General features: G+C 37.1%; 1 protein-coding gene, 1 long non-coding RNA gene and 1 other non-coding gene across 3 annotated transcripts; 2 read left to right on the plus strand and 1 right to left on the minus strand.

Moving 5' to 3' along the window:
* Positions 1-6126: 6126 nt before the first annotated feature.
* Positions 6127-6233, plus strand: LOC136221132 (small nucleolar RNA R71). Its single transcript, XR_010684919.1, has one exon. It is a non-coding gene; the product is annotated as a small nucleolar RNA R71 (small nucleolar RNA).
* A 13896-nt stretch (positions 6234-20129) lies between these two features.
* LOC136219216 (cytochrome P450 71D445-like) lies at positions 20130-22990 on the plus strand. The gene is made up of 2 exons (XM_066006505.1): positions 20130-21035; positions 22224-22990. The coding sequence occupies exons 1-2, from the start codon at positions 20130-20132 to the stop codon at positions 22845-22847; spliced, it is 1530 nt and encodes a 509-aa protein (XP_065862577.1). The 3' UTR covers positions 22848-22990.
* On the minus strand, positions 20347-24076 carry LOC136219217 (uncharacterized). Its single transcript, XR_010684076.1, has 4 exons — positions 23845-24076; positions 23657-23743; positions 20740-21000; positions 20347-20643 (listed from the first exon to the last, which is right to left on the minus strand). It is a non-coding gene; the product is annotated as an uncharacterized lncRNA (long non-coding RNA).
* Between the last annotated feature and the right edge of the window lie 379 nt (positions 24077-24455).

Here is a 24455-nt window from a genome sequence, read left to right on the forward strand (position 1 = left end):
CTGAGTACTCGGTTATAGTACTCAGCGAGAGATTAGGATTGAGTAGAGGTATGGAGGAAGGTACTCTTGTTATACTCAGTTGCTAAGATTGTAAAAGGTTTGATGCTCTACCGTTAAAGAGCTCAGTAGAGAATTCGAAATCTCGGAACGTGTTCCGGGGACAGGACGTAGGCTTAGAAGCCGAACCTGGATAAATCTGCTGAGTAACGTATTTCTTACCTTAAACTCCTTCTATATATTGCTTGCTTAAATAACCAAAAACTGACCAAGTAAAGAGGTCAAGCTGAGTTGTGCGCATCGAACATCTGAGCTCAGGAATAGACTCTAAGTGCTATCTTCTGACTCAAGTTAAGAAACTGACCTAGTCACCAGTTGACTAAGCCAGTATCTTGCTGTTTACTCAGCGCCACTGTTAAAACCTTTTCTCTTTAGAAAAGAAGTCTGCCCTAAATTATAAAAAAGTTTAAATAGTTCCTAACCCCCCCTTAGAACTATACTTGTAACGTTATAAGGGACCAACAAACCAAACCAAGAATGGAGTTCAGGGTATCCAAAAGTAAACATCTTACCCTCACATCGAAAACTGAGACGAACACGCCTCTTATTGACGAAACGAACGGTAGACAGAAACTCTAGTACCCAGTTTCCAATAATAGGAAACTTCATGGAAGCAAACTTGGTCCATCCCAAATTTGTCAGATAGCGATTCATGTCATCACTTATCCCGAGTTCTTCGTTCAGGAACTCGTCCAGATACAGCATGCCACAAAATTGTGCATATCTAAACTGCAAATATCGTTTCCCCTCATCATGATTGTAGATTGGAAACCATGCTCCATAGCGTGAAGAGATATCCACTCTCTTGCTTCGAGCAGAAGTGTTCTTCCTAGCATTTTTTAGAGATTTGGTCATGTTTATGAAAGAAGATGGTGTCTGTAGGATTTTAGAATTGAAGAAAGAAATTCAGAAATCTGAAAGAGATGAAATGAAATGAAAGAATTCAGAACCTACAGGAATATATAAGATACATAAGTGAAAGGTTGTGTCTGTTAAGAATAAAAGATGTCAAACTGATACCTTTTGGATTTAACTGACTGAATTTTTGAAATGAGATGTCTGTAATCTCTTACAGTTACATCAAAATGTTTAAAATACTGAAAATCTCAACTGAGATTTTTGGAATCTCAACTGAGAATTCCCAAATCCTGAAACATGGAGAATCTCAACTGAGATTTCAGGATATATATTGTTCTCAAAAACACTTAACACTTAATGAAAATTTTCAAAACATGACTAGATTAGAATTTAATTTTACAAAACCTTATTTGTACACAAATTCAAAAATAAAATAAAAATAAATAAAAACAAAAAATAAATTTACCTAAAAATTAAAATAAAAATAGATTAAATTTAAAAAGAAAGAAAAATAAAAATTATGAACAAATAATAAGAAAAACTAAAAATTAAAAAATATGAAAACTAAATAAATTAATTTTCATAGAATTCGTCCACGAATTCAATTGCTTAAATTGGAGCTCCTTCGTAATAAATTTTGCATCGATTACCATTAACCTTAAATCGATCGCCATTAGAATGTTCTAGCTCTAAAGCTCCATAATCAAATGTTTTAACAACCACAAATGGTCCATTCCATCTAGACTTGAGCTTACCTGGAAATAACTTTAATCTGGAATTAAAAAGTAAAACTTTATCCCCAACATTAAAGCTTTTAATTTTGATTCTGGCATCATGCCACTTTTTAACTTTTTCCTTATAAACCCTTGCATTTTCGTAGGATAAATAGCGTAATTCATCCAACTCGTTTTAGTCGAACAAACGCTTTTTTCCTGCGCTTTGCAAATCATAATTAAGGGTTTTTATAGCCCAAAATGCTTTATGTTCTAACTCTACTGGTAAATGACAAGCTTTACCATAGACTAATCTATAAGGTGTCATTCCTATAGGTGTTTTAAATGCAGTACGGTATGCCCATAACGCATCGTTAAGTTTATGTGCCCAGTCTCTTCTAGAAGACGAAACTGTTTTCTCAAGTATCCATTTGAGTTCTCTATTGGATATTTCCGCTTGACCATTCATTTGAGGATGGTATGGCGTAGATACACGGTGGTGTACTCCGTATTGTCTCATAAGTGACTCAAAGCTTCTATTTATGAAATGAGTACCTCCATCGCTTACCATAACTCTAGGGATTCCAAATCGACAGAATATTTCATTTAAAAACTTAACAACTACCTTAGAATCATTTGTCGGGGTTGCAATTGCTTCAACCCACTTTGAAACATAGTCTACGGCTACTAATATATAATTTTTGCCAAAAGAAGTAGGAAAAGGACCCATGAAATCAATTCCCCACACATCGAAGATTTCAACTTCCAACATGTTTGTGAGAGGCATCTCATCTTTCCTTCCTAAATTCCCGGTTCTTTGACACTTATCGCAACAGATAATAAATGAACGGACGTCTTTAAACAGGGTAGGCCAAAAGAATCCACATTCTAATATTCTAGCTACTGTTTTGCTTACGCTGTTATGACCTCCATAAGCGCTTGCATGACATTCCAACATTATAGAGTCATATTCAAACTCACTAACACATCTCCTAAGCATTCCATCGCCGCATGTTTTGAACAAAAATGGATCTTCCCAAAAATATTTCTTAACTTCCGAAAAGAATTTATTCTTTTGATGAGAATTTAATCCATCTGGCACAACATGTGCAGCTAAGTAATTGGCAATATTCGCATACCATGGTGCTATGAAACTTTTTACTTGCATGAGATATTCATCGAGGAAATCATCTCGAATATCTAATGTTTCACCGATGGGACCGTTTTCATCTTCAAGTCTTGATAGATGATCGGCGACAAGGTTTTCAACTCCCTTTTTATCTTTAATCTTTATGTCAAATTCTTGCAATAATAAGACCCATCTAATAAGACGCGGTTTTGCATCTTTCTTAGCAAATAAATATCTTAAAGCTGCATGATCTGTATAAATGATGACTTTAGATCCTAACAGGTATGATCTAAACTTATCACATGCAAAAACTACCGCTAGCATTTCTTTTTCAGTTGTGGTGTAATTTAACTGTGCACCGGACAATGTGTGACTCGCATAATATATAACATGAAGTTTCTTATCCTTCCTTTGACCTAATACACATCCTACAGCTAAATCACTTGCATCGCACATAATTTCGAAAGGTAAATTCCAATCGGGTTTCGATATTATAGGTGTACTGACTAAAGCTGTTTTCAATGTATTGAAAGCTTGTAAACAATCCTCATTAAAATCAAAAGTTGAATCTTTCATAAGCAAATTAGTAAGTGGTTTGGAGATTACAAAAAAGTTCTTTATAAACCTTCTGTAAAAAACTGCATGACCTAAAAATGACCTTACTCCCTTAACAGTAGTTGGTGGGGGTAATTTTTCTATAACCGAAGTCTTTGCTCTCTCCACTTCTAAACCTTTTTCAGATATCTTATGACCTAAAACAATTCATTCGTCTACCATGAAGTGACATTTTTCCCAATTTAATACTAAATTCGTTTCTTCACATCTAGACAATACTTTATCTAAGTTCTGTAAACATGCATCGAAAGAATCTCCATAAACTGAAAAATCATCCATAAAAACTTCCATTATATCTTCAATGAAATCATTAAATATTGCTGTCATACAATGTTGAAATGTTGCTGGTGCATTACATAGACCAAAGGGCATTCTCCTATATGCAAATGTTCCATAAGGACATGTGAAGGTTGTTTTGTCTTGGTCATCCGGGTAAATGTAAATTTGAAAGAATCTGGAATAACCGTCTAGGAAACAATAAAATGCATGACCTGCTATCCTTTCGATCGTTTGATCAATGAAAGGTAGAGGAAAATGATCTTTCCTAGTTGCTTTGTTTAGGTTCCTATAGTCTATACAAACCCTCCAACCGGTGGTGGTTCGCGTAGGTATTAATTCACCTTCGTCATTCCTTACAACAGTTATGCCTCCCTTTTTAGGTACACAATGGATTGGACTAACCCATTCACTATCCGAGATCGGATATATGATTCCATTGTCTAAAAGTTTAGTAATCTCATTTTTTACTACTTCTTTCATGTTCGGATTTAAGCGTCTTTGCCTATCCTCTTTAGGTGGTTTATCTTCTTCTAAGTGAATTCTGTGCATTACGATGCTAGGATTAATTCCTTTTAAGTTTGAAATTTGCCATCCCATACTTGCTATCCTATTTCTAACAACTTCTTTCAATTTTTCTTCTTGATCATTTGTTAATTTGTTAGAGATAATTATAGGTAGAGAATCGCCTTCGCCTAAGAAAGCGTACCTCAAATGACTGGGTAATTCTTTAAGTTCTAATTTAGGGGGTATTACAATCGAAGGCGGAACTGGTCCATCTTCTCGAATCAAAGGCTCTGGGTCCTTATCTTCTAATTCTTCACCCATTATAGGTTCTATTATGTCGTCATTTTGAATAACGCCATTGACACATTCTTCAACTAAATCAAGTTTCATACAAGCGAATTCCTCCATAGGATATTTCATCGCTTTGTTCATATTAAACTCGATCTTATCTTCTCCTATCCTCAAAACTACTTTCCCTTCCGACACATCAACTAGAGCACGTCATGTGTTCATAAACGGTCTACCAAAAATTAGTGGACAATTAACATCATATGCAAAATCTAATATAACAAAATCGGTAGGAAAAATAAATTTATCGAGTTTGACTAAAACATCTTCGATTATACCATATGGTCTTTTAGTGGTTTGATCCGCTAATTGCAAAACCATATTGGTACGTTTGATATCTTCTTCTAAACTTAACTTGTTAAAAATACACAACGACATTAAGTTTATACTTGCTCTAAATCACAAAGACAACTTGGGAATTCAATATCTCCCAACTTACACGGAATAGTAAAACATCCGGGATCTTTGAGTTTAGTGGGCAAATTACTTGACACAATTGAACTACAATCTTCAGTTAACGAAATGGATGAAATTCCTTCCCAACTGATTTTCTTTGAAATTAAATCCTTTAAAAACTTACCATAGTTAGGAATTTGCGTGATTGCATCCATGAACGTCAAATTAATGTGCAAATTTTTAAGTTTGTCTAAGAACGTTAAAAGTTGTTTGTCATAGTCCTTATTTCGGACTTTGTGCGGAAAAGGTGGTTTGGGTACAAAAGTTTTTATACTTGAGTCAATTGGTGAACTTTTTGTGTTTAAGATATCTTCTTTGGGCTTTGGTAAATCAGTTCCTGGTAATGTTGCATCTCCGGGCATTTCCGGACCTAGATAATTTTTCCCTGAACGAAGAGTGATAGCCTTTACCTGCTCTTTCGGATTTTCTTCCGTATGGCTGGGAAGACTTCCCTCTTTTCGGGATGGAATTGATTTAGCAAGTTGACCAATTTGAACCTCCATATTATGGATGCTAGATGAGTGGTTTTTAATAAGCTGATCGAATTTATTTTCGATCCTTTTAAAACCATCGTCATGATTACTTATTTTTCCATTGATAGCATCTATAAATTTGTCGATTTTAGAAGATAAAGTGCTAATCGTATCTCTTGACTGATTTTGATAATTACTGGTACGATTTTGATTAGCACTTGCATTATTATTATCTTTCCAGTTAAAGTTAGGATGATTACTCCATCCAGAATTATAAGTATTAGAGTAAGGATTATTAGTTTGGTTTTGCCCTTGGACAAAATTTACCTGTTCGATCTCACTCATATTTTCATAATCCACTTCCGTTTGGATTGGATTACCATTGGTATCGCATGGTGCCATAAACCTATCAATTTTGTGCGATAAGGCAGAAAATTGGGCTTGTAACATTGCGACTGGATCAAGTTCTACTATATCTTTAACTGATGATGAGGCTGAGGATGATGGTTTCGCCACCGGTATATGTCCACGTTCCGTGGGCCACATACTGCTGTTGATTGCCATTTCCTCCAAAAATTCTCTTGCTTGGGCTGATGTTTTCTTCATAAATAGCCCTCCCGACATAGCATCTAATGAACCTCTAGTTGTAGGATTTAGTCTATTATAAAATGTTTGCATTAGAAGTTCAGCGGATAATTGGTGGTGTGGGCATAAACGTTGAAGTTCTTTAAAACGCTCCCAAGTCTCATAAAGAGTCTCATTATCATTTTGAGAAAAAGATGTTAACTCTTTTATGACTCTTAAGGTTTTTGCTAAAGGAAAATATTTTGATAAAAAAGCTTGGGCTAATTGTTCCCAAGTTGCAAACGTTGCGCCTGGCATCGAAGTTAACCACTCTTTGGCTCTATCCTTCAAAGTGAAAGGAAAAAGGGGAAGTTTGATTGCTTCGACAGTCACATCTGGGATTTTAAAAGTGTCACAAATTTCAAGGAAATTTGTCAAATGGGTGTTAGGATTTTCGTTAGGTAACCCGTAAAATGTTACATTATTTTGCAACATATTAAGCAAAGCTGGCTTAATTTCAAATTGGTTTGAGGTGATTCTGGGTCTAACGATACTATTGGTTACACCGGCCACACCTGGCCTAGCGTAATCCATAAGTGTTGGTGGGTCTGCCATAATATCTGGCTCGGTGTTTGTTTTTACTAGAGTCTTATTTTTGTTTTTCTTGTTTTTCTTGTTCTTTCTAATGGTTTTTTCAATTTCTGGGTCTATAGGGTCTGGTACAATGCCTGAACTTCGAGAACTGCGCATGAACCTGAAATCGTACACGAACTGAAACTACCTACAAAACAGAATTTGATAAAAATAAATATGTTAGTAAATTAAAATTAATAAATTACAAAAATTAAAATAAGTATGTATAAACCTAGATTCGAAATAAAACACGAAAAATCTAATTTTTTGTTAAAAATTTTGGCGTTCCCCGACAACGGCGCCAAAAACTTGTTGAGCGATTTCCGCAAGTGCACGGTATACGCTTGTAGTAATAAAAGATATCGAACCCACAGGGAACGCTTTTTAACTAAAAACCAATGTTATTAGAACCGGACCGGACATCAAACCGGATTGATGACTGGGTCACGGGTCACTTGGTCGAACCGGATGGCTCGGATTGGTCGAACCAGATGACGTAATAAATAAATAAATAATATTTATATATATTAAATATATATAATTAATTTAAAAATATTTTTATACATTATATATATCCAAAATAAATTATAAACAACTTTTGATTTGTTATTTTTTGGTAATTTTAGTCTTAAATATATAATGAATAAATTAAATTCTGAATAAATTGAAATATATCAATGTATTCTATGTCATAAGATCTTTTTAAAAATATATTATAAACTCAAAACGGACAAATGGTGAATGAGAAATTGATGCTCAAAGTGAATCACTTGAAATGATTTGGAAGAAGATAAAATGAAATTAAACACTTACATCCCACATAGGAAAGAAATGAGAACTTAACTAGTTTATAAGCAAATGGACTTTACAAGCCTTTAACCAATTACTAGGGAAAATGCCCTCTCACGCGCAGGGGGGTGCAATCGATTGACCATTGGGTTAGGGGCGCACCCGCACGACGTGGGCGACGCGAATGCCGCACCAAATTAAGATTCTATAACTTCACCCCTTTTACTATTAATTTTGGGTTAATACACATATTTGCCCTTGTGTTTTCTCGGAAAAACAGATTTGCCCTTAAATCAAATAAACCCACAAAACTATCCCTAAATTTTTCATAAACCTGCAATTATACCCTAATCTGACAGAGCTGCTAAACGGCGATGACATCAAACCTTCTTATCTCCAGAAAAACTTCAGAAAAGAACAACCAATCACAAACAGAAAAAAATATGCACATTCAATTTCGATTAAAAGCAAATTAGAAGAACAGATTGGTCAAAATTCATTTTCATAAAAGCTCAATCAACCTAATAAAATGGCGTCTAAACCTCCTAATTAATCCAAAAACAATAGCAATAGAAAACAATAAGAAACCAAATGAATTTTGATTGTCGTCATCCAATTTTTTTGGAGACAAGAAGGTTTGATGTCATCGCCGTTTAGCAGCTCCGTCAGATTATGGTATAATTGCAGGTTTATGGAAAATTCAGGGATAATTTTATGGGTTTATTTGATTTAAGGGTAAATCTGTTTTTCCACGAAAACACAGGGGCAAATATGTGTATTAACCCATTAATTTTTATAATTCCATTCCAGCCCTTAATTTTCAATTAATTTTTATTTTTGTCTTAATCCAAAATTTATTGCCCGCCTAAACCAAAATTCCAGCCCGCCTATAAATTCCATGCCTTACAAAATTCAAATTACCCAGCCCGCGCCTCAAATTCCATCGCCCGCCCAAAAATTTTTCTGCTTGTCTTAGAGACCCGGGGTCACACCGGTTCCCGGGCCAACCGTCGGGTCCCGATCCAAACCCGGGTCTCTCCGGTTATTTCAATGTTGAAATAACCGGACAGGCTCGGACCGGCTTCCTTATCGGTTTCCGGTTCGACCGATCGGACCGGCCGGTCCGGTCCGAGCCTGATAACACTGCTAAAAACTTATTCAATTCAGTTTTATTCACGTCTTTAGGTTTAACTAAAGAAAATCGTTTAATTGATTGTATTGGTTTGGACTAATTAGGATTAGATGAGAATATTATATTGAACTTAGAGAACAATTCTGTCTTGAGATTTTGATTACAAGACAGACGCTTTCATATTTGGAATAAATCAAAGGTATAAAACTAATTCACATTAAGCAAAGAAAGCAACTATAACTTTGGTAAGATTATGAACATGTAATAATACAAGAATTTATGCAATTAAATAGCTTTGAACCGTAGAAATCTCTCTGGGTCGGAGCAGATTTCTACCTTAATCAAATTAGTATTTTATATCCGATAAGCCGCGGTCATGATCATATCTTCCGTAAAAACTAATTCTTTCAAGTGTTCAACAAAGTTTCTTTATAAATATGATTGTATAAAACGTTTTAATAAAAACACCAATTTATCATTTTGAAAATCATTTTGTCAGAACAATATCAAAATAACAACAGGAAGAAATATTGTATAAAATAAATATATTATTAGTGAATTGTGAATCTTCATAAGTTAACAGAGAGACCGGGTTGTCAATCTTTCCCTCAAACTCCGTAGGTTTGTCAGACCTCTTTGCGCTTCAGCCGTTAGTTCTTCTCGCTGAATCTTCGGAATAGAGACCGGTCAGTCCACTACCAGAATGAAAACTTATCTCTGATCAACCTTTGAAACTAAACTAATACTACTGTGTTTATAACTAATCTAATAACAACTTATGTACATCAAGTTTGTTTATACAGAAATGAAATCTAACTTTCTGACTCTTTCTGAATCAGAAACTCAACATAATAACTATCTGATTTCTCTAACTTTTCTAACTAAGCCAACAACATTGATTTTTGAAATGGATCACTTATTTATAGTTGGTGAAGGGTTGTAATTGAAGGGTCGTGTCCGCTGGTGAAGGGTCGCTTTTATCCAAACGAACAGACGCGTTTTTTGGAATTAAACATGTGAAATCTGTGCAGAATTCTTCGCTGTCTCATATGAGATTCCGAGAATCTCAGTCGCGACAGGGGGTGAAGGGGCGAGCTGAAAACTTCGATTTTCCAGTGACTGGCATTCGCGTGTCGCGACTGAGATTCTGAAAATCTCAGTCGTGATAGGGGCATTCTTCCCCATCTTTCGGCACGTAACTTAGGTTTTTCCTCGTTTTTGCTCCGTTTTAGCTCCTATTTGGATTTAACCAAATAATTAGGTACCTTGCATCAAAGAAGTAAATAAAGACGTAAAAGTACTCTAAATGAATATAAATAGCACGATTACAATGTAAATTTAACGTATTTATATATGATATTTTAGGTATATTTTGGGCTTAACAACGCTGACTAGTTTCTTGAGACTTGGTGGGAGTCTCGCAATATTCCTGCTGAGCAGGAGATGGAGGATTTTCATCGGAGCGGTTTTCGTCGTAATCGGCACCGGAGACATTTTGAGAATCGTTAGACATGATTCTTAGAGAAGTTTGAGAATTTTTTAGAGAAGAGAGTATTTGAATACCAGAAATTTCTAAGCGTAAAGAGGTAAAAGTGGGAATTCGTCCACTATTTATAGAGGTGTCAAGTTGATCTGAAGCGTTGAGGTGGCCATTTGACCTCGAGATACTCAATCGACAAAGATTCTGGTATTTATGACACATTCTGTATTTTCTAATTATTGCGCTTACGTCATCCTAGGTGGCTATTTAATTCGCGTATTTCGCATTAAATTTTGCAACGGATCTTTACTCAGTGTTAAGGATTCCAAACGTTTAATGTTCTGAGTAGTTAGTTTTACGCAAAGGAATCATTCGTGTGCTTAGTAGCTCAGCTTAAGATAACCACTCAGCGTGTATATCTACTCAACATGTAATAGTTATTGATTTAGCACAAATCATTCAGCATGGTAATTCACTCAGCATGCATATATCACATATTATACTTAGAATTTATTGAAGAGGATTAAACATACCAATGGCTTCTCTAAGTATGTTGAATTTTTCACGAGGCAGTGGCTTTGTGAAGATATCAGCAAGCTGCTCATCCGTTGGGACATAGGTCAGCTTGATCTCTCCATTGAGTACATGATCTCTGATGAAGTGATGTCTTATGCTGACGTGCTTCATCCTGCTGTGTTGGATTGGGTTCTTTGATAGGTCAATGGCACTCTTGTTGTCACATTTGACTTCAATTGTTTTAGTCTGAACGCCATAATCTTCTAGTTGTTGCTTAATCCATAGGACTTGAGCAACACAGCTTCCAGCAGCAATGTACTCAGCTTCAGTGGTTGACATGGCTAATGACGCCTACTTCTTACTGAACCAGGACACAAGACAGATTCCAAGGAAGTGGCATCCTCTTGAGGTGCTTTTTCGTTCAAGCTTGTCTCGTTCGTAGTCAGCGTCAGTGTATCCAATGAGTGTGAAATCATGAGTATTGGGATACCACAAACCTGCATTCACTGAGCCTTGCAAATATCTAAGGATTCTTTTTACAGCTATGTAATGAGATTCCTTAGGGTTAGATTGATATCTAGCACAATAACATACTGAGAACTGAATGTCCGGCCTACTAGCAGTTAAGTAGAGTAGAGAACCAATCATACCTCGGTATAATTTGCTGTCTACTGACTTACCATTTTCGTCAGCGCAGAGGACAATGTCAACGCCCATAGGGGTAGATATTGACTTGCAATTCTCAAGTTCATACTTCTTCAATATCTCCTTAGCATACTTAGTTTGACTGATGAAGATGCCATTTTCCCTTGTTTGATTTGAAGTCCAAGGAAGAAGTTGAGTTCTCCCATCATTGACATTTCAAACTCAGTCTGCATCTGCTTACTAAATTCCTTGCACATGGACTCGTTAGTGGCACCAAAAATAATGTCATCAACATATATCTAAGCTAGTAGGGTATCTTTACCCTTCCTCTTAATGAATAAGGTTGTATCAGCTTTACCTCTGACATAATTTATAGTCAGCAGGAAACTGGTCAGTCTCTCATACCAAGCACGTGGTGCTTTCTTGAGACCATACAGAGCCTTTTTGAGCTTATAAACTTGGTTTGGGAACTTAGGATCCTCAAACCCTGGAGGCTGATTAACATAGACTTCCTCGTTTATAACTCCATTAAGGAATGCACTCTTAACATCCATTTGAAATAATTTAAAGTTCATATAACTTGCATATGCACATAAAATTCTTATAGCCTCTAGCCTTGCCACTGGGGCGAAGGTCTCACCGTAGTCAATACCTTCTTGCTGACTGTAGCCTTGAGCTACAAGTCTTGCTTTGTTCCTGACCAAGTTCCCTTGTTCATCTAGCTTGTTGCGAAAGACCCATCTTGTTCCTATGGTCTTCTAGCTTCTTGGATTTGGCACTAAGTCCCATACTTCATTTCTTCTGAACTGATCAAGTTCTTCTTGCATTGCACTCATCCAGAACTCATCGTGCTCAGCTTTAGAGAAGTTCTTTGGTTCCTGAACTGAGACGAATGCTACGTTGCTGAGGTATCTCCTGAGTTGATTTCTTGTCATCAGGGTGTTTTCAGCAGCATCAAGAATGGCACTTTCTGAGTGTCCTCTTGGTATTCTGATCTCTTTTGGAAGAGTGATGTCTTGAGCTGGTTGTGTTTCAACAATCTCTGCAGGTATATATTGGTCAGTGAAAACAATTTGAGTTTCGCTTTTACCTTTGGTCAGCCCTTGAGGTAGTGACTCAGCGGCTGTTTCTTGGTCAGCGGGTGTTGAGTATGGATCATCCTCAGTCAGCTGCTTATCTTTTCCTGCAGGGTTAGTTTCATCGAACTCAACGTGTACTGACTCTTCTAGGACCTGAGTTCGTTTATTGAAAACTCTATATTCTTTGTTGTTTGTTGAGTAGCCTAAAAAGATAGCTTCATCAGTTTTTGAATCAAACTTAGCAAGGCTGTCTTTGGTATTTAGAATAAAACATTTACAGCCGAAGGCACGAAAGTATCCAATGTTGGGCTTTCATCCTTTTCAAAGTTCGTAGGGACTCTTCTTTAATATGGGTCTGACTAGAGCCCTATTAAGTATGTAGCACACTGTGTTGACAGCTTCTCCCCAAAAGTACTTTGGAAGCCTATGCTCACTCAGCATTGTCCTGGCTATTTCAACCAAGGTTCTGTTTTTCCTTTCAACTACCCCATTCTATTGAGGCGTTCTAGGAGCAGAAAAATTATGGTCAATGCCGCTGGCTTCACAGAATTCAACAAAATATTGGTTTTTAAATTCTCCACTATTATCACTTCGGATGTGAGCTAACTTAAGGTCTTTGCCATTTTCAAGTTTTCTTACTAAAGTTGAAAACGTCTCAAAGGTTTCATCCTTGCTACTCAGCAAGATGATCCAAGTGTACCGAGAAAAGTCATCTACAATGACCAAGAAAAATCTTCTACCACCCAAGCTCAGCGGTTGGACTGGACCTAAGAGATCCAAGTGTAGCAACTCTAGTGGACGCTTGGTTGAGACAATGTTTTTACTATGAAAATACGTTTTAGTTTGTTTTCCAGCCTGACAAGCGTAGTATAATTGATCATTTTCGAACTTAAGTTCTGGCAGTCCCTCAACTAATTGCTTTCTTGCTAATTTGGCCAGGAGGTCCATGCTTACATGATCAAGTCTCCTATGCCATAGCTAGGAATTTTCTTCTTTTGACACTAAGTATACATTTTTTTGAAAATTTCTTTTCCAAATTTAGCATAAAGACATTATCAATACGAGGGGCAGTTAAAATCAATTCATTTGTTTTTCCCTCGAGTATTTTACATCCAGTGTCATCAAATATAACTTTTCTCCCATTATCACATAGTTGAGCTACGCTGAGTAAGTTATATTTAAGTCCGCTGACTAGGGAGACTGACTCAATAGTAAGATTTCCACCAACGGTTCCTGACCCTACTATCTTACCCTTTTTGTTGTCTCCGAAGCTTACACTTCCACCTCGTTTACGCACAAGTCTGATGAACTGAGTTCCATCACCAGTCATATACCTCGAGCATGCGCTGTCAATGTACCACATCTTTGACTTCTCAGCACATCTCAGGCTTACCTGTAATATAGCTAGTTATCTTTAGGTACCCAAGTCTTTTTGGGTCCTTGTTTGTTAGGCTCAGCAGGTAAAGCATCATACTTAATCTTATGACGACATACTTGGACAAGTGTGTCCATTTTTCCCACAGAAGTCACAGCTGACCTTCCGTTTGGGATATCTCACTGACTAGTCAGCACCCCAGTGCTGAGCTTGCCAGCACACCTTTGTGGTGTGTCCTTTCTTCCCACAGAAGTCACAATGGACATTCCGCTGAGGATTCCATCTCTGCTGACTACTACTTTGGTACTGAGTGTTCCGAGGAATATTTCTTTTATTCGGAACCTTGAATTGATTCTGAATAGATGTGACATCCTTTCTCAGTTTCTTAGAATCTGATTGGACCTCAGAGACAAACTTATGCATAGTTTCTACGTTGCTATGCAAAGTTGAGTTGTCTTAGAGAAGATATCGAAGGTCACTCAGTTTGACCTCTTCAATCTCGTCACATCGCCTGCTGAGTGCTCTAACCTTCTTGTTACACTTTTTGATAAGTGTGTAGAGGTCACTCAGGGCATTTATCATTTCATTTCTGAGCAAGGGTAGTGATATTACCTCAGTTGAGTGTGCCTCATCGTCAGATGCAATGGAGGGGTCAGCATGCTCAGAAACACAAGGCTCATCAAGCTCATCTGCCATGAAGCAGATCTTTGCTGACTCAGTGGCATCAGCTCCTGATGATGATGAATCATCACTATCACTCTAGGTTGCCACCATTGCCTTCTTGTTGTTCTTATTTTCCTTCCTCTAGGTAGGACAGCTTGATTTGATATGGCCAGTTTGATGATATTCAAAGCATGTGATGGGCTTTGAGCTGTCCTTCTTGTATTTGTTGTCGCTAGACTCAGCTTTGTACTTGTCAAACTTCTTGTAAGGCTTCTTGGAGTATTTATAATTCTTTCTGAACAGCCTTTTTATCTTTCTAGTGAACATGGCCATCTCTTCATCGTCTGTTGAGCTCCCATCAGTGGAGTCAGCTTTCATGACAAGAGACTTTTGCTTCTTGTCCTCAGACTTCTCCTTCACCTCAAAATTCTTCATTGAGATCTCATGGGTCAGCAGAGATCCAATGAGTTCATCATACTTGTAGGTGGTCAAGTCTTGAGCTTCCTCAACAGCAGTTGTCTTGGCTTGCCAGCTTTTGGGAAGACTCCTCAGTATCTTCTTGACTTGCTCTTCCTCAGTAAAGATCTTGCCAAGTCTTTTGAGCTCGTTGATAATGTTTGTGAATCTTGAGTTCATTTCAGAGATTCCTTCATCATCATTCATTTCAAACAGCTCGTACAGCCTCATATGCTGGTTCACCTTGGACTCCTTAACTTTGTTGGTTCCTTCATAGGTGACCTCCAGTTTCTTCCAGATCTCCTGCGCTGACTCACAACCAGAAATCTTGTTGTACTCTGCAGCATCTAACGCACAGTGAAGCATGTTTATAGCCGAAGCATGATTTTGTAGCTTCTTGAGATCATCCTCTGTCCACTTAGTCTCAACTTTAACAACCGTTTGGCCGTCAATAGTTTCAACAGGAATAAAGGGCCTTGGACTATAGAAAGCCATGCACTCATATTTGTTGCCTGAATGAAATTTTTCATTTTGTTCTTCCAAAAGTTGTAGTTAGACCCGAAGAACAGAGGAGGCCGAGTAATGGACAGTCCCTCAGGAAGAATCAGAGTTGTCTGATTTCCTGGGAGGAAACGAGTGCTGTTCTCAGCCATTATGGGGATCAGCTTAAGATAGTTATATCTTGCTCAGTGAGCTTTTAAAGCTCTGATACCACTTGTTGGTCCCGTATAACGTGACAAGGTTAGTTCCAAGGGGGGGGATAGGAACTATTTAAAATTTTGTCCGTTAAGGCTGACTTCTTTTCTTTGAGAAAAGGTTTACACAACGGCGCTAAGTAGATTTAAGACACAAGCTTAGTCAACTGGTGACTAAGTCTGCTTCTTTCCTTGAGTCAGGAGATAGGACTTAAGTCTATTTCTGAACTCAGCTTCTTAGTGCACTCAACTCAGCGTCAGTTCGTTACTTAGTTAGTTTTATAGCAAGCAATATATAAAGGAGTTTAAAGGTTAGAAATATGTTACTCAGCAGACATATCCTAGTTCGGCCTCTCCGCCTACGTCCAGTCCCCGGAACTCGTTCCGAGCTTTTTGAATCCTCTACTGAGCTCTTTAAAGGTAGAGCATGAAACCTTTTACAATAGAAGCTGAGTATATAAGAGTACCTTCCTCTATTCCTCTACTCACTCCTATAACTACCGCTGAGTACTATAACCGAGTACTCAACTTCTCCTTTCTATTCTTCTAGAAATGATAAAGTGTTTGTCCTAAACAACAATTGCTAAGACACTTTAGACGAATGAAATCACTCTAGACTTTTACACAATGATTGGAATTGGTGTAAGATTTGCTTTGCTTTTCTCACAGAACTTCAAGTATGAAATTGGTCAGCGTTTCGACTTGATTGAAGATCTGCATCGAATGAAGCATTTGAAAGGCCTATTTATAGTGACACTTCGAACACCGGTGATTTCGAATTTCGAAATAACCGTTGGAGGATAACGGCTTCCTTTCGCTATCATTCTGGACATGCTCAGTGTCGTTGGCCAATAAAATTCTTGTATCTTCTGTCTATGGAAGTGCTCAGCAGCTTTTCGTCAGATGAACAGAATGTTTCGCCATTTATAGTAAAGTCCTCCAGACAGCTTACTACGTCTTCTGAGCTTTACCCAAAGTAGAAATACTTTGTCTACAAGTTGGTTCTATTCTCCCGTTGACTTGTACTTCTTGTCGTTCAACTCAGCAGCTTCATCTTGAAGCAATTGATAGAAGGCTTCTCGATCCTTCTTCACGCTGAGCTAGTGCTTTGCTTAGAACGACTGTGTTTTGTCTTCCTAGGCCGTGAGGTCTTGATCTATTGACTTGGGCTTGACTTCCTCTTATGGGCCTTTAGGATTTTTATCTTAATGTCTTATAAATCAAATTAACTCAACATTGAACAAACACATTAGTGTGAATAAATCAAAGCATTTAAATTTAATGTGTTAGAATATTTTTATCAATTACATAAATAATTTTTCAAATCAAAATCATATGGAAAGGTGTTTCAACACTTCTCCCCTCCTTCATATTATCCCACCAAACTGAAGCTCCTCATTTTAATCGGTAAGCTACCAAACGGACTTTCCAATCCTCCGGTATACCCGCATAGTCAAAGAATCGTTCCACCTCTAACAACCAATCGAGAAAACCCTCTATGTCGAGTTCTCCCCCGAATGACGGTAAGTTTACTTTCAATTTGAAGGCGTCGTCCCTCTCAAAATTCACTCCAAACCCCATTCTCACATTCGGCTCGCCTCTATATCCGCCTCTTTCATTACCCCGACCCCCATACGGGTCATTCAAACCAACATTCTCCCTCTCATAACCACCTACAACATCATTATGCACAATATCCATATTCCAGGCACGCACATGCGCGGGACCAACAACATCCTTCACATGCACATCATGTCTAGGTCTATCATGCATAGCATTATCATCCATCCTAATCCCCATATTCCTAGCAATCCTAGGCATATCGTAATCATCAAACAAGTCCCCATCACTATCACTATCCGCATTTCTAATGATTACGGGATTAGTCTGTCTTACCTCTTGAACCCGAGGGTCCATGGCTTGGGGTGCATAAGTTCTCCTTGGTGGTGGTGTAGGTTGTCGGTCAAGTAGAGGACGGGCTTGTTCTTCTTACCGCCGATGAGGCTCTCCGGTTAAGAGAGCTTGAGTATTGCGGGTTGTTATTGTGAGTTCTTCAAGGATGAGACGAAGATCTCGGGTACTCGTGCCGTGCTTCTCATCTATCGCTCTTAGAGACTCCGTGATATGCTTCACGTTTCTTCTAGTGCCTCAATTCGTTGCTCCATGGATCCGGTGGCTTCGTTTGTGATACGTGTTTGAACCATTTCCGAGAAGAAGTCTCCGAAAGGAAAACGACTCGGCTCTAATACCAACTGATGTAGATTGAAATCGACTGAAGGTTTTAATCGTAAACCAACAAAGAATACAAACTTCTCTAGCTAAACTAGAAGGTTGAGTAAACCCAAGGATTGATAATCCAAGCTCCAATGGAGGCTTTTAGTTTTAATTCAAAAAAAGTTCAGGAACATTACAAAGAGGAGGGTTTAAATACTCTCCAAAATAACAAGGATAAAGACCAAAAACCCATGAATAGGGTTTTGGGCAAAGTATATGCCTAAGGGTAGGATGGGAAAGGAAAAAGTCCATGGTAGTTTAGTAAATAAGGGTTGGTGGCAAAACAGTAAATAAACACCAACAGTATTGGTCCCCTCTTGGTAGGAGAAGTATTCTCTCAGCAGTCCACGCCCCGCGTGGGTCTTGGTACGCTCCGCGTAACGCGGCTCCTGATCCGGGAGAATCTTCGTGGAGGACTTTACGCGTGGCGTTCCTGGAGTCACGCCCCGCGTACTGGAGCTTCTACTTCTAGTGACCAGGGGTGGTGAACTTCACGCGGAGCGTCTTCGGGACTACACCCCGCGTGCTTGCCCTCCTGGGTTGGTTTCTCCTCCGACGCTGAATCCACGCCCCGTTCTCCTAGGCGGACGCCCCGCGTTCCTGAGCTTCTGGGAAAATCTTCGAGAATTGGTTCCTTCACGCCCCGCGCCTTGGCGAGTACGCCCCGCGTGCTGGGCTGGTTTTCCCGGTTTTCACTATTCTTGTCTATTGGCTCCGGGCTCGGGCTTAGTGAAAGGATGTCCTCATCAATAATTTATTATACTTTTAATTTTTCTTCGTGTATATTTAAAGTTTTTTTTAAATCAAAAGAACAATGCATTAATGAGCCAAATCATGGTAAAATTGTAACAATGAATCAGAAACATAACTCGGTAATAAATTAAAAAAAGAAGGGAAAGTGGATAAATGAGAAGACTGTGCTAACAAATGTGTCATCTCATTCGCTTGCCGATGTATCCATTTGAACGAGTAAGAGTCATTTGATGTTAGAATCCATCGTATTTGAATAATTCTATCCTCAAATTCAGAATCATCAACAGAACTAGAGTTTATTGCATCAATCACTTATTTAGCATCCGATTAATGTTGAAAAGATTAAATAATTTTTTTAATAATAAGAAAATATGTTAAATATTTAATAAATATATATATATATATATATATTTATATATATATTATTGAAAATACTTACTAATTAAATGGTGGTTCAGTGGTATGTATAGTTTCACTTTAAAGTTGAATGTACAAATCTCACCTCACTAGGTGTAACACACTTATTTTAAAAGTAAATACGAGTGAAATCTAATCCTTTGGATGGTTCTTATTTAATATAGGGTAAAGTTCAAATAAAACCCCTGTGGTTTCGCTAATTTTCAGATAAAAGATTATGGTTTACTTTTTATCAAAACAAGGATTAAAGTTTCAAACTTGGATTAATGCTATTAAAACCATCTTTAACGACCTGAAAATGAAAATTTTCAAGAATTAAAGTTGTTCAATGTCATATTTTCTATGGAACTGCATTTTCGATTTTCGAAGATCATCTTTTTTGGAACTTTCTTTCTCTAAACATTAACTTTCTCTCTCTTTACCAAACATCATCTAAACAATCTCAAAATAAAAAAGTCGAAGAATTAAAGTTGCTTAAAATATTAGTAGTTCTTAAAATATGTCATTTTTTTGAAGTCGTCAAATATGATTTTAATAGTATCAATCGAAAAAGTCCTTATTTTGTTAAAGTTAAAAAACTCAATCCTCGTTTTGACAAAAAGTAAACCACAGTCCTTTATCTGAAAATTAGTGAAACCACACAGGTTTTATTTAAACTTTACCCTTTAATATAATATCCCAATCTTGATGAAATATCCTACATTTATAAGAATATAAAAAGCAGATCTTTTTAGATCTAAAAATGGCTTACAGCAAAGATGTTGGAATTTTCTTAAAGAACGTTTAAAGTCTTGCATTAGGTGATCTACAAGTTTTTGTCCTAGACCCAAATATGATATCACAAATAAATGAAATTAATTTTACCAATTATAGCATAATTTAGGATACACATATTACGTGAGGCTGTGAGCGCATCTCACTAAAAAAACAGAATTCATTTATCATGAAATGGATAAGAAAGACTGAACTAATCCAAATCCCATATCTTCTGAATTTTGAGCCCATGATGATAATGAAATGTAACCATTAAATATAAGCCTTAGGATGTTTTGAATCACCACCTTAGGATTTTAATCTGTCCAGATCTAACGATAAATGACCAAATTTACGTGATCATTAGGATCCATGTGAACGCAACTGTAATCCAAATCACTATTTATGTGTTAGAATGAAATGCAAATTCCTAGTCAAGCCATTAATTTCTTCACTATTTCATAATTTTCGAGATGGAACTCCACTTCCCCTCCTTCCTAGTGCTTTTGAGTTTCCTAGTCTTCATCTTCATGGTATTAAGATCAATATTAGGGAAGAAAAACTCAGCCAAAAATCTACCACCAGGACCATCCAAGTTACCTGTAATAGGGAGTATCCACCACTTAATAACCTCCCTTCCCCATCACCGCCTGAGAGACTTGGCCAAAATCTATGGACCTATTATGCATCTTCAACTTGGGGAACTTACAAATATTATCATTTCTGCACCTGAAACTGCCAAAGAGGTGATGAAAACCCATGATATCACCTTCGCTCAAAGGCCCTTCCTCCTTGCAGCCAGTGCTGTAACCTATAATTATTCAGACATCGCTTTCGCACCCTATGGAGACTACTGGAGACAAATGCGGAAAATTTGCACTGTCGAGCTACTCACTGCAAAACGTGTGGACTCGTTCAGATCAGTGAGGGAAGAACAAGTATCAAAACTCATTACATCCATATCTTCCAGTGCAGCTGCAGGATCATCTATCAATTTTAGCAAGCTGGTTAATTCTTCAATCTATAGTATCGTTTCAAGAACAGCATTTGGTAAGATATGGGAGGGAGAAGATATATTCATACCTGCTGTTAAAGATTTGATAGAAGCTGCTGGAGGTTTTAAAATTGCTGATTTGTTTCCTTCTGTCAAACTTCTTCAAGTGGTAAGTGGAATGAACTCTAAACTGGAGAGGCTTCATAAAAATATAGATAAAATATTTCAAAGCATCATGGACGAACATAGAGCTAGAAAGGCAACTGGAAGTTATCTGGCTGAGACTGAGGGTAACGAAGATCTTGTAGATGTGCTTCTGAATCTTCAGGATCAAGGAGGCCTTCAATTCCCTTTAACAGATGACAATATCAAAGCAGCCATACTGGTTAGTACTCAAGCTTTAAGTTTTGAGTTAAATAATTAAAGACCAAGCATGGAGTCGTGTTTTGTGCCGGGTCAATTATGAGCGTTAAAAGAATCAACCTGTAAACAAATGCTTAACTCACAAAAGGTACGTCATACCTCCCTCATTTAGCAACATGGGATATTTAACACAATCCTAATCCAATCTAAAATATATTGTGCCAATCCAATCGGGTTAGTGTTCATTGCGTATGTCGTGTTAGCAGGTCACATGTTATTTTACTACCTATTTAATTGTGACATTAAAAAATATAAGAGGATATAATCATACTTCTAAAGGATATAATAGTATAACTCTAACCAACCAAAAGTTCCACCTAAAATCTATTTAACAAACTTTAACTCTTAATATTATGTTGCGTTCATGTAATATATTTACAAGTCACATATAATTTTACTATCCTGGTTAAGAACAACATGTAAAAATATGGGAGTGACATGTAAAAATATGAGAAGATATAATAATAATTTTAAATATTTATGTCGTTTTTAGTAAACATGTCAACCCTAACCAACCTAAAAAATTTGTCTATCAATTTCATGTCAATCCAAAAATCACAAATTTCAAATAAAACCTCTGTGGTTTCACTAATTTTCAGATAAAAGACTGTGGTTTACTTTTTGTCAAAACGAGGATCGAGGTTTCGCACTTGGATTAATGCTATTAAAACCATCTTTAACGACCTAAAAATGAAAATTTTCAAGAATTAAAGTTATTCAATGTTATATTTTCTATGGAACTACATTTTCGATTTTCGAAAACCATCTTTTTTGGAACTTTCTCTCTCTAAACATTAACTTTCTCTCTCTACCAAACGTCATCTAAATAATCTCAAAATAAAAAAGTTGAAGAATTAAAGTTGTTTAGAATATTAGTATAGTTCTTAAAATATGTCATTTTTGAAGTCATCAAGGGTGATTTTAATAGTATCAATCCAAAAAGTCCTTATTTTGCTAAAGTTAGTGAAACCACAAAGGTTTTATTTGAAATTTACCCTTAATAAAATACTAACTTGATAATTTCATGCTGGGTTTGCGTTTATCAGGTCGTGTATAGAATTGACACCTATAGTTGGATTGTGCTTTTCTATTAAAAGAAGTCCACATTAGTGTGCATCACTTGTTCATTAAGTTAATAAATTTACTTCAGGACATGTTTGTTGCCGGCACTGAGACATCATCGACTACTATAGAATGGGTTATGTCGGAACTCATGAAAAATCCAAAAGCAATTGAAAAGGCACAAGATGAGGTGAGACGAATCTTTGGCACACAAGGGAATGTTGACGAATCACGCCTTGATGAACTCAACTACTTCAAACTGGTTGTCAAGGAAGCTCTAAGATTACACCCACCAATTCCATTGTTACTACCAAGAGAATGTAGGGAGAAATGTTCGATTAATGGATATGAGATTCCTGTGAAATCCAAGGTTATGGTTAATGTATGGGCAATGGGAAGGGATCCTAATTACTGGGATGAAGCAGAGAAATTCAATCCAGAGAGATTCATAGATAGCTCAATAGATTACAGAGGAACTAATTTTGAATATCTCCCATTTGGTGCTGGAAGAAGGATGTGCCCAGGATTAACATATGGTATGATTAATGTTGAGTTTCCATTGGCACAGCTACTGTTTCATTTTGACTGGAAACTGCCTACAGGAATGACTCCAGAAAACCTTGACATGGTTGAGATTTTTGGTGCTGTTACAAAAAGGAAAAATGATCTCCACCTAATCCCCATCCCATATCGTCCTTCGCTTGTCAAGTAAATCTGTAAAGCTCTTTAAATGGTAGTTGGATATATCAACCAAAAAGCACAAGACTGTGTAAGCACTGTTTCCACTATTAGTTCGATATATAGCACAGCGTAGATTCAATAATGCATATATCAATAAGAAAGTTTATTTCCGTTTCTTCGTTCTATTTAGTATTTTTTTTTTGTGTCTCTGAGTTATTCTCTATCCTCAAACCTGAACTTCACTTCTTGTACATAACCATGCTATTTAAGACTTAATGCAAGGAAAATGCAGCATAACTTCTCCCACCTTTATCAGCTTAAAAGTTTAATTGAATAGATTAAAATAATACTCTAGTGAAGGAAATATATAGCATTCGAGCCAAAAGGAATGCATAAACAACTTGTGAGCATTCTAATATATGATCACGTTGCATTATAGCCAAAATTTATAATTATAGCGGATGAAGATTTTCATTCATTTTGATTAAAACGTTATCCAATACTCTTAAGTTGGAATTGACATCTCAAGGACAAAAAGTAGAAAGATGACTTTGGGTTTGGGAACCTAAAATTTTGAATTTCCGAAGGAATCAGAATAGTGAATGTGTTTCAAACCAAAGAAAAGGTACTACTGATCAAACTAGATTCCGATAGCACTACCATTCATCAATCTAGAGCATATCAGTATCTCAGTTCATGTTACTCGTTCTATCTCATCCTCAGAGATAAGCAGACCCAATAGATTTCGCATTTTGTAATTTTTAGAGTAGACTAAGCATGCAAAACACAATCAAAGTGAATATCCATAAAAACTAAAAGCTAAGGATCAATTAGGTGTACCTTTTCCGACTCAATCCAGCTCCTAATCATAGAATCCAACAATACTACTAAATTTTCAACACGTCCGCCATTAGCATCGTAAAATAACTGCATAAAACTTCATTCAAGCCCATGACTAATCCAAATATACGATAATCATGCAGTTGCCTGAAATTTACATAGAATTTAAAACTTAAACCATGAAATACCTAATTAACCTGTTGAAAGAGAAACTTGAAGAGGTTATAGACCCACTCTTGAATATATAAGCTCAAGATACAAGACATGAATGCGCCGGGAAATGATATTCCGGCGGCGAGGTTCGGCCTCTATCTCATGAGGCAGCAACTTGAACGGAGATGGATGGGGACAAAGAAATGGGAGGTGGAAGGAAAATGAGAGGGAGAGCAGAAAGAATCCGTACTCTTTTTTTTTTTTTTTTGATAGTGAAAGAATCCGTACTTTTATTTTACTTTATTTTATTTTTTTATATATAAATTAGATGTATATAATTTATTAATCTGTTGAGAGTTTTACTCCTGTTGAGAGTCCTCCTTCCGCTACTCGTGAGTTTCTAGGGTTTCGCCCGCTTTCCCTTGATTCCGTCGTTCTCTGTCCCGGCGTTCGCCATTTCAGACAACTTGTCTTATCTCGGCCTTTGAATGGAGGACCAGCTCAAGCAATTAACAATCATCGACGATGGTTTCGAATTCGGGGAAGAATCGGACAGCTCGACGGAGGTGAATTATGAGCTCTGTTTAGTTGGATCCTTGGTTACAGATCGCAATTTCAACTTTGAAGTCTTCAAGCACCGGATGGC

This window comes from Euphorbia lathyris, chromosome 2, assembly GCF_963576675.1.
Source record: "Euphorbia lathyris chromosome 2, ddEupLath1.1, whole genome shotgun sequence".
NCBI lineage: Eukaryota > Viridiplantae > Streptophyta > Magnoliopsida > Malpighiales > Euphorbiaceae > Euphorbia > Euphorbia lathyris.

What these genes read in the sequence shown, in the direction of transcription:
- LOC136219216 (XM_066006505.1), top strand. Translation starts at nt 20,130, where the DNA reads ATGGAACTCCACTTCCCCTCCTTCCTAGTGCTTTTGAGTTTCCTAGTC. An exon ending in ATATCAAAGCAGCCATACTG is followed by an intron (nt 21,036 to 22,223) that starts GTTAGTACTCAA and finishes AATTTACTTCAG; the next exon opens with GACATGTTTGTTGCCGGCAC.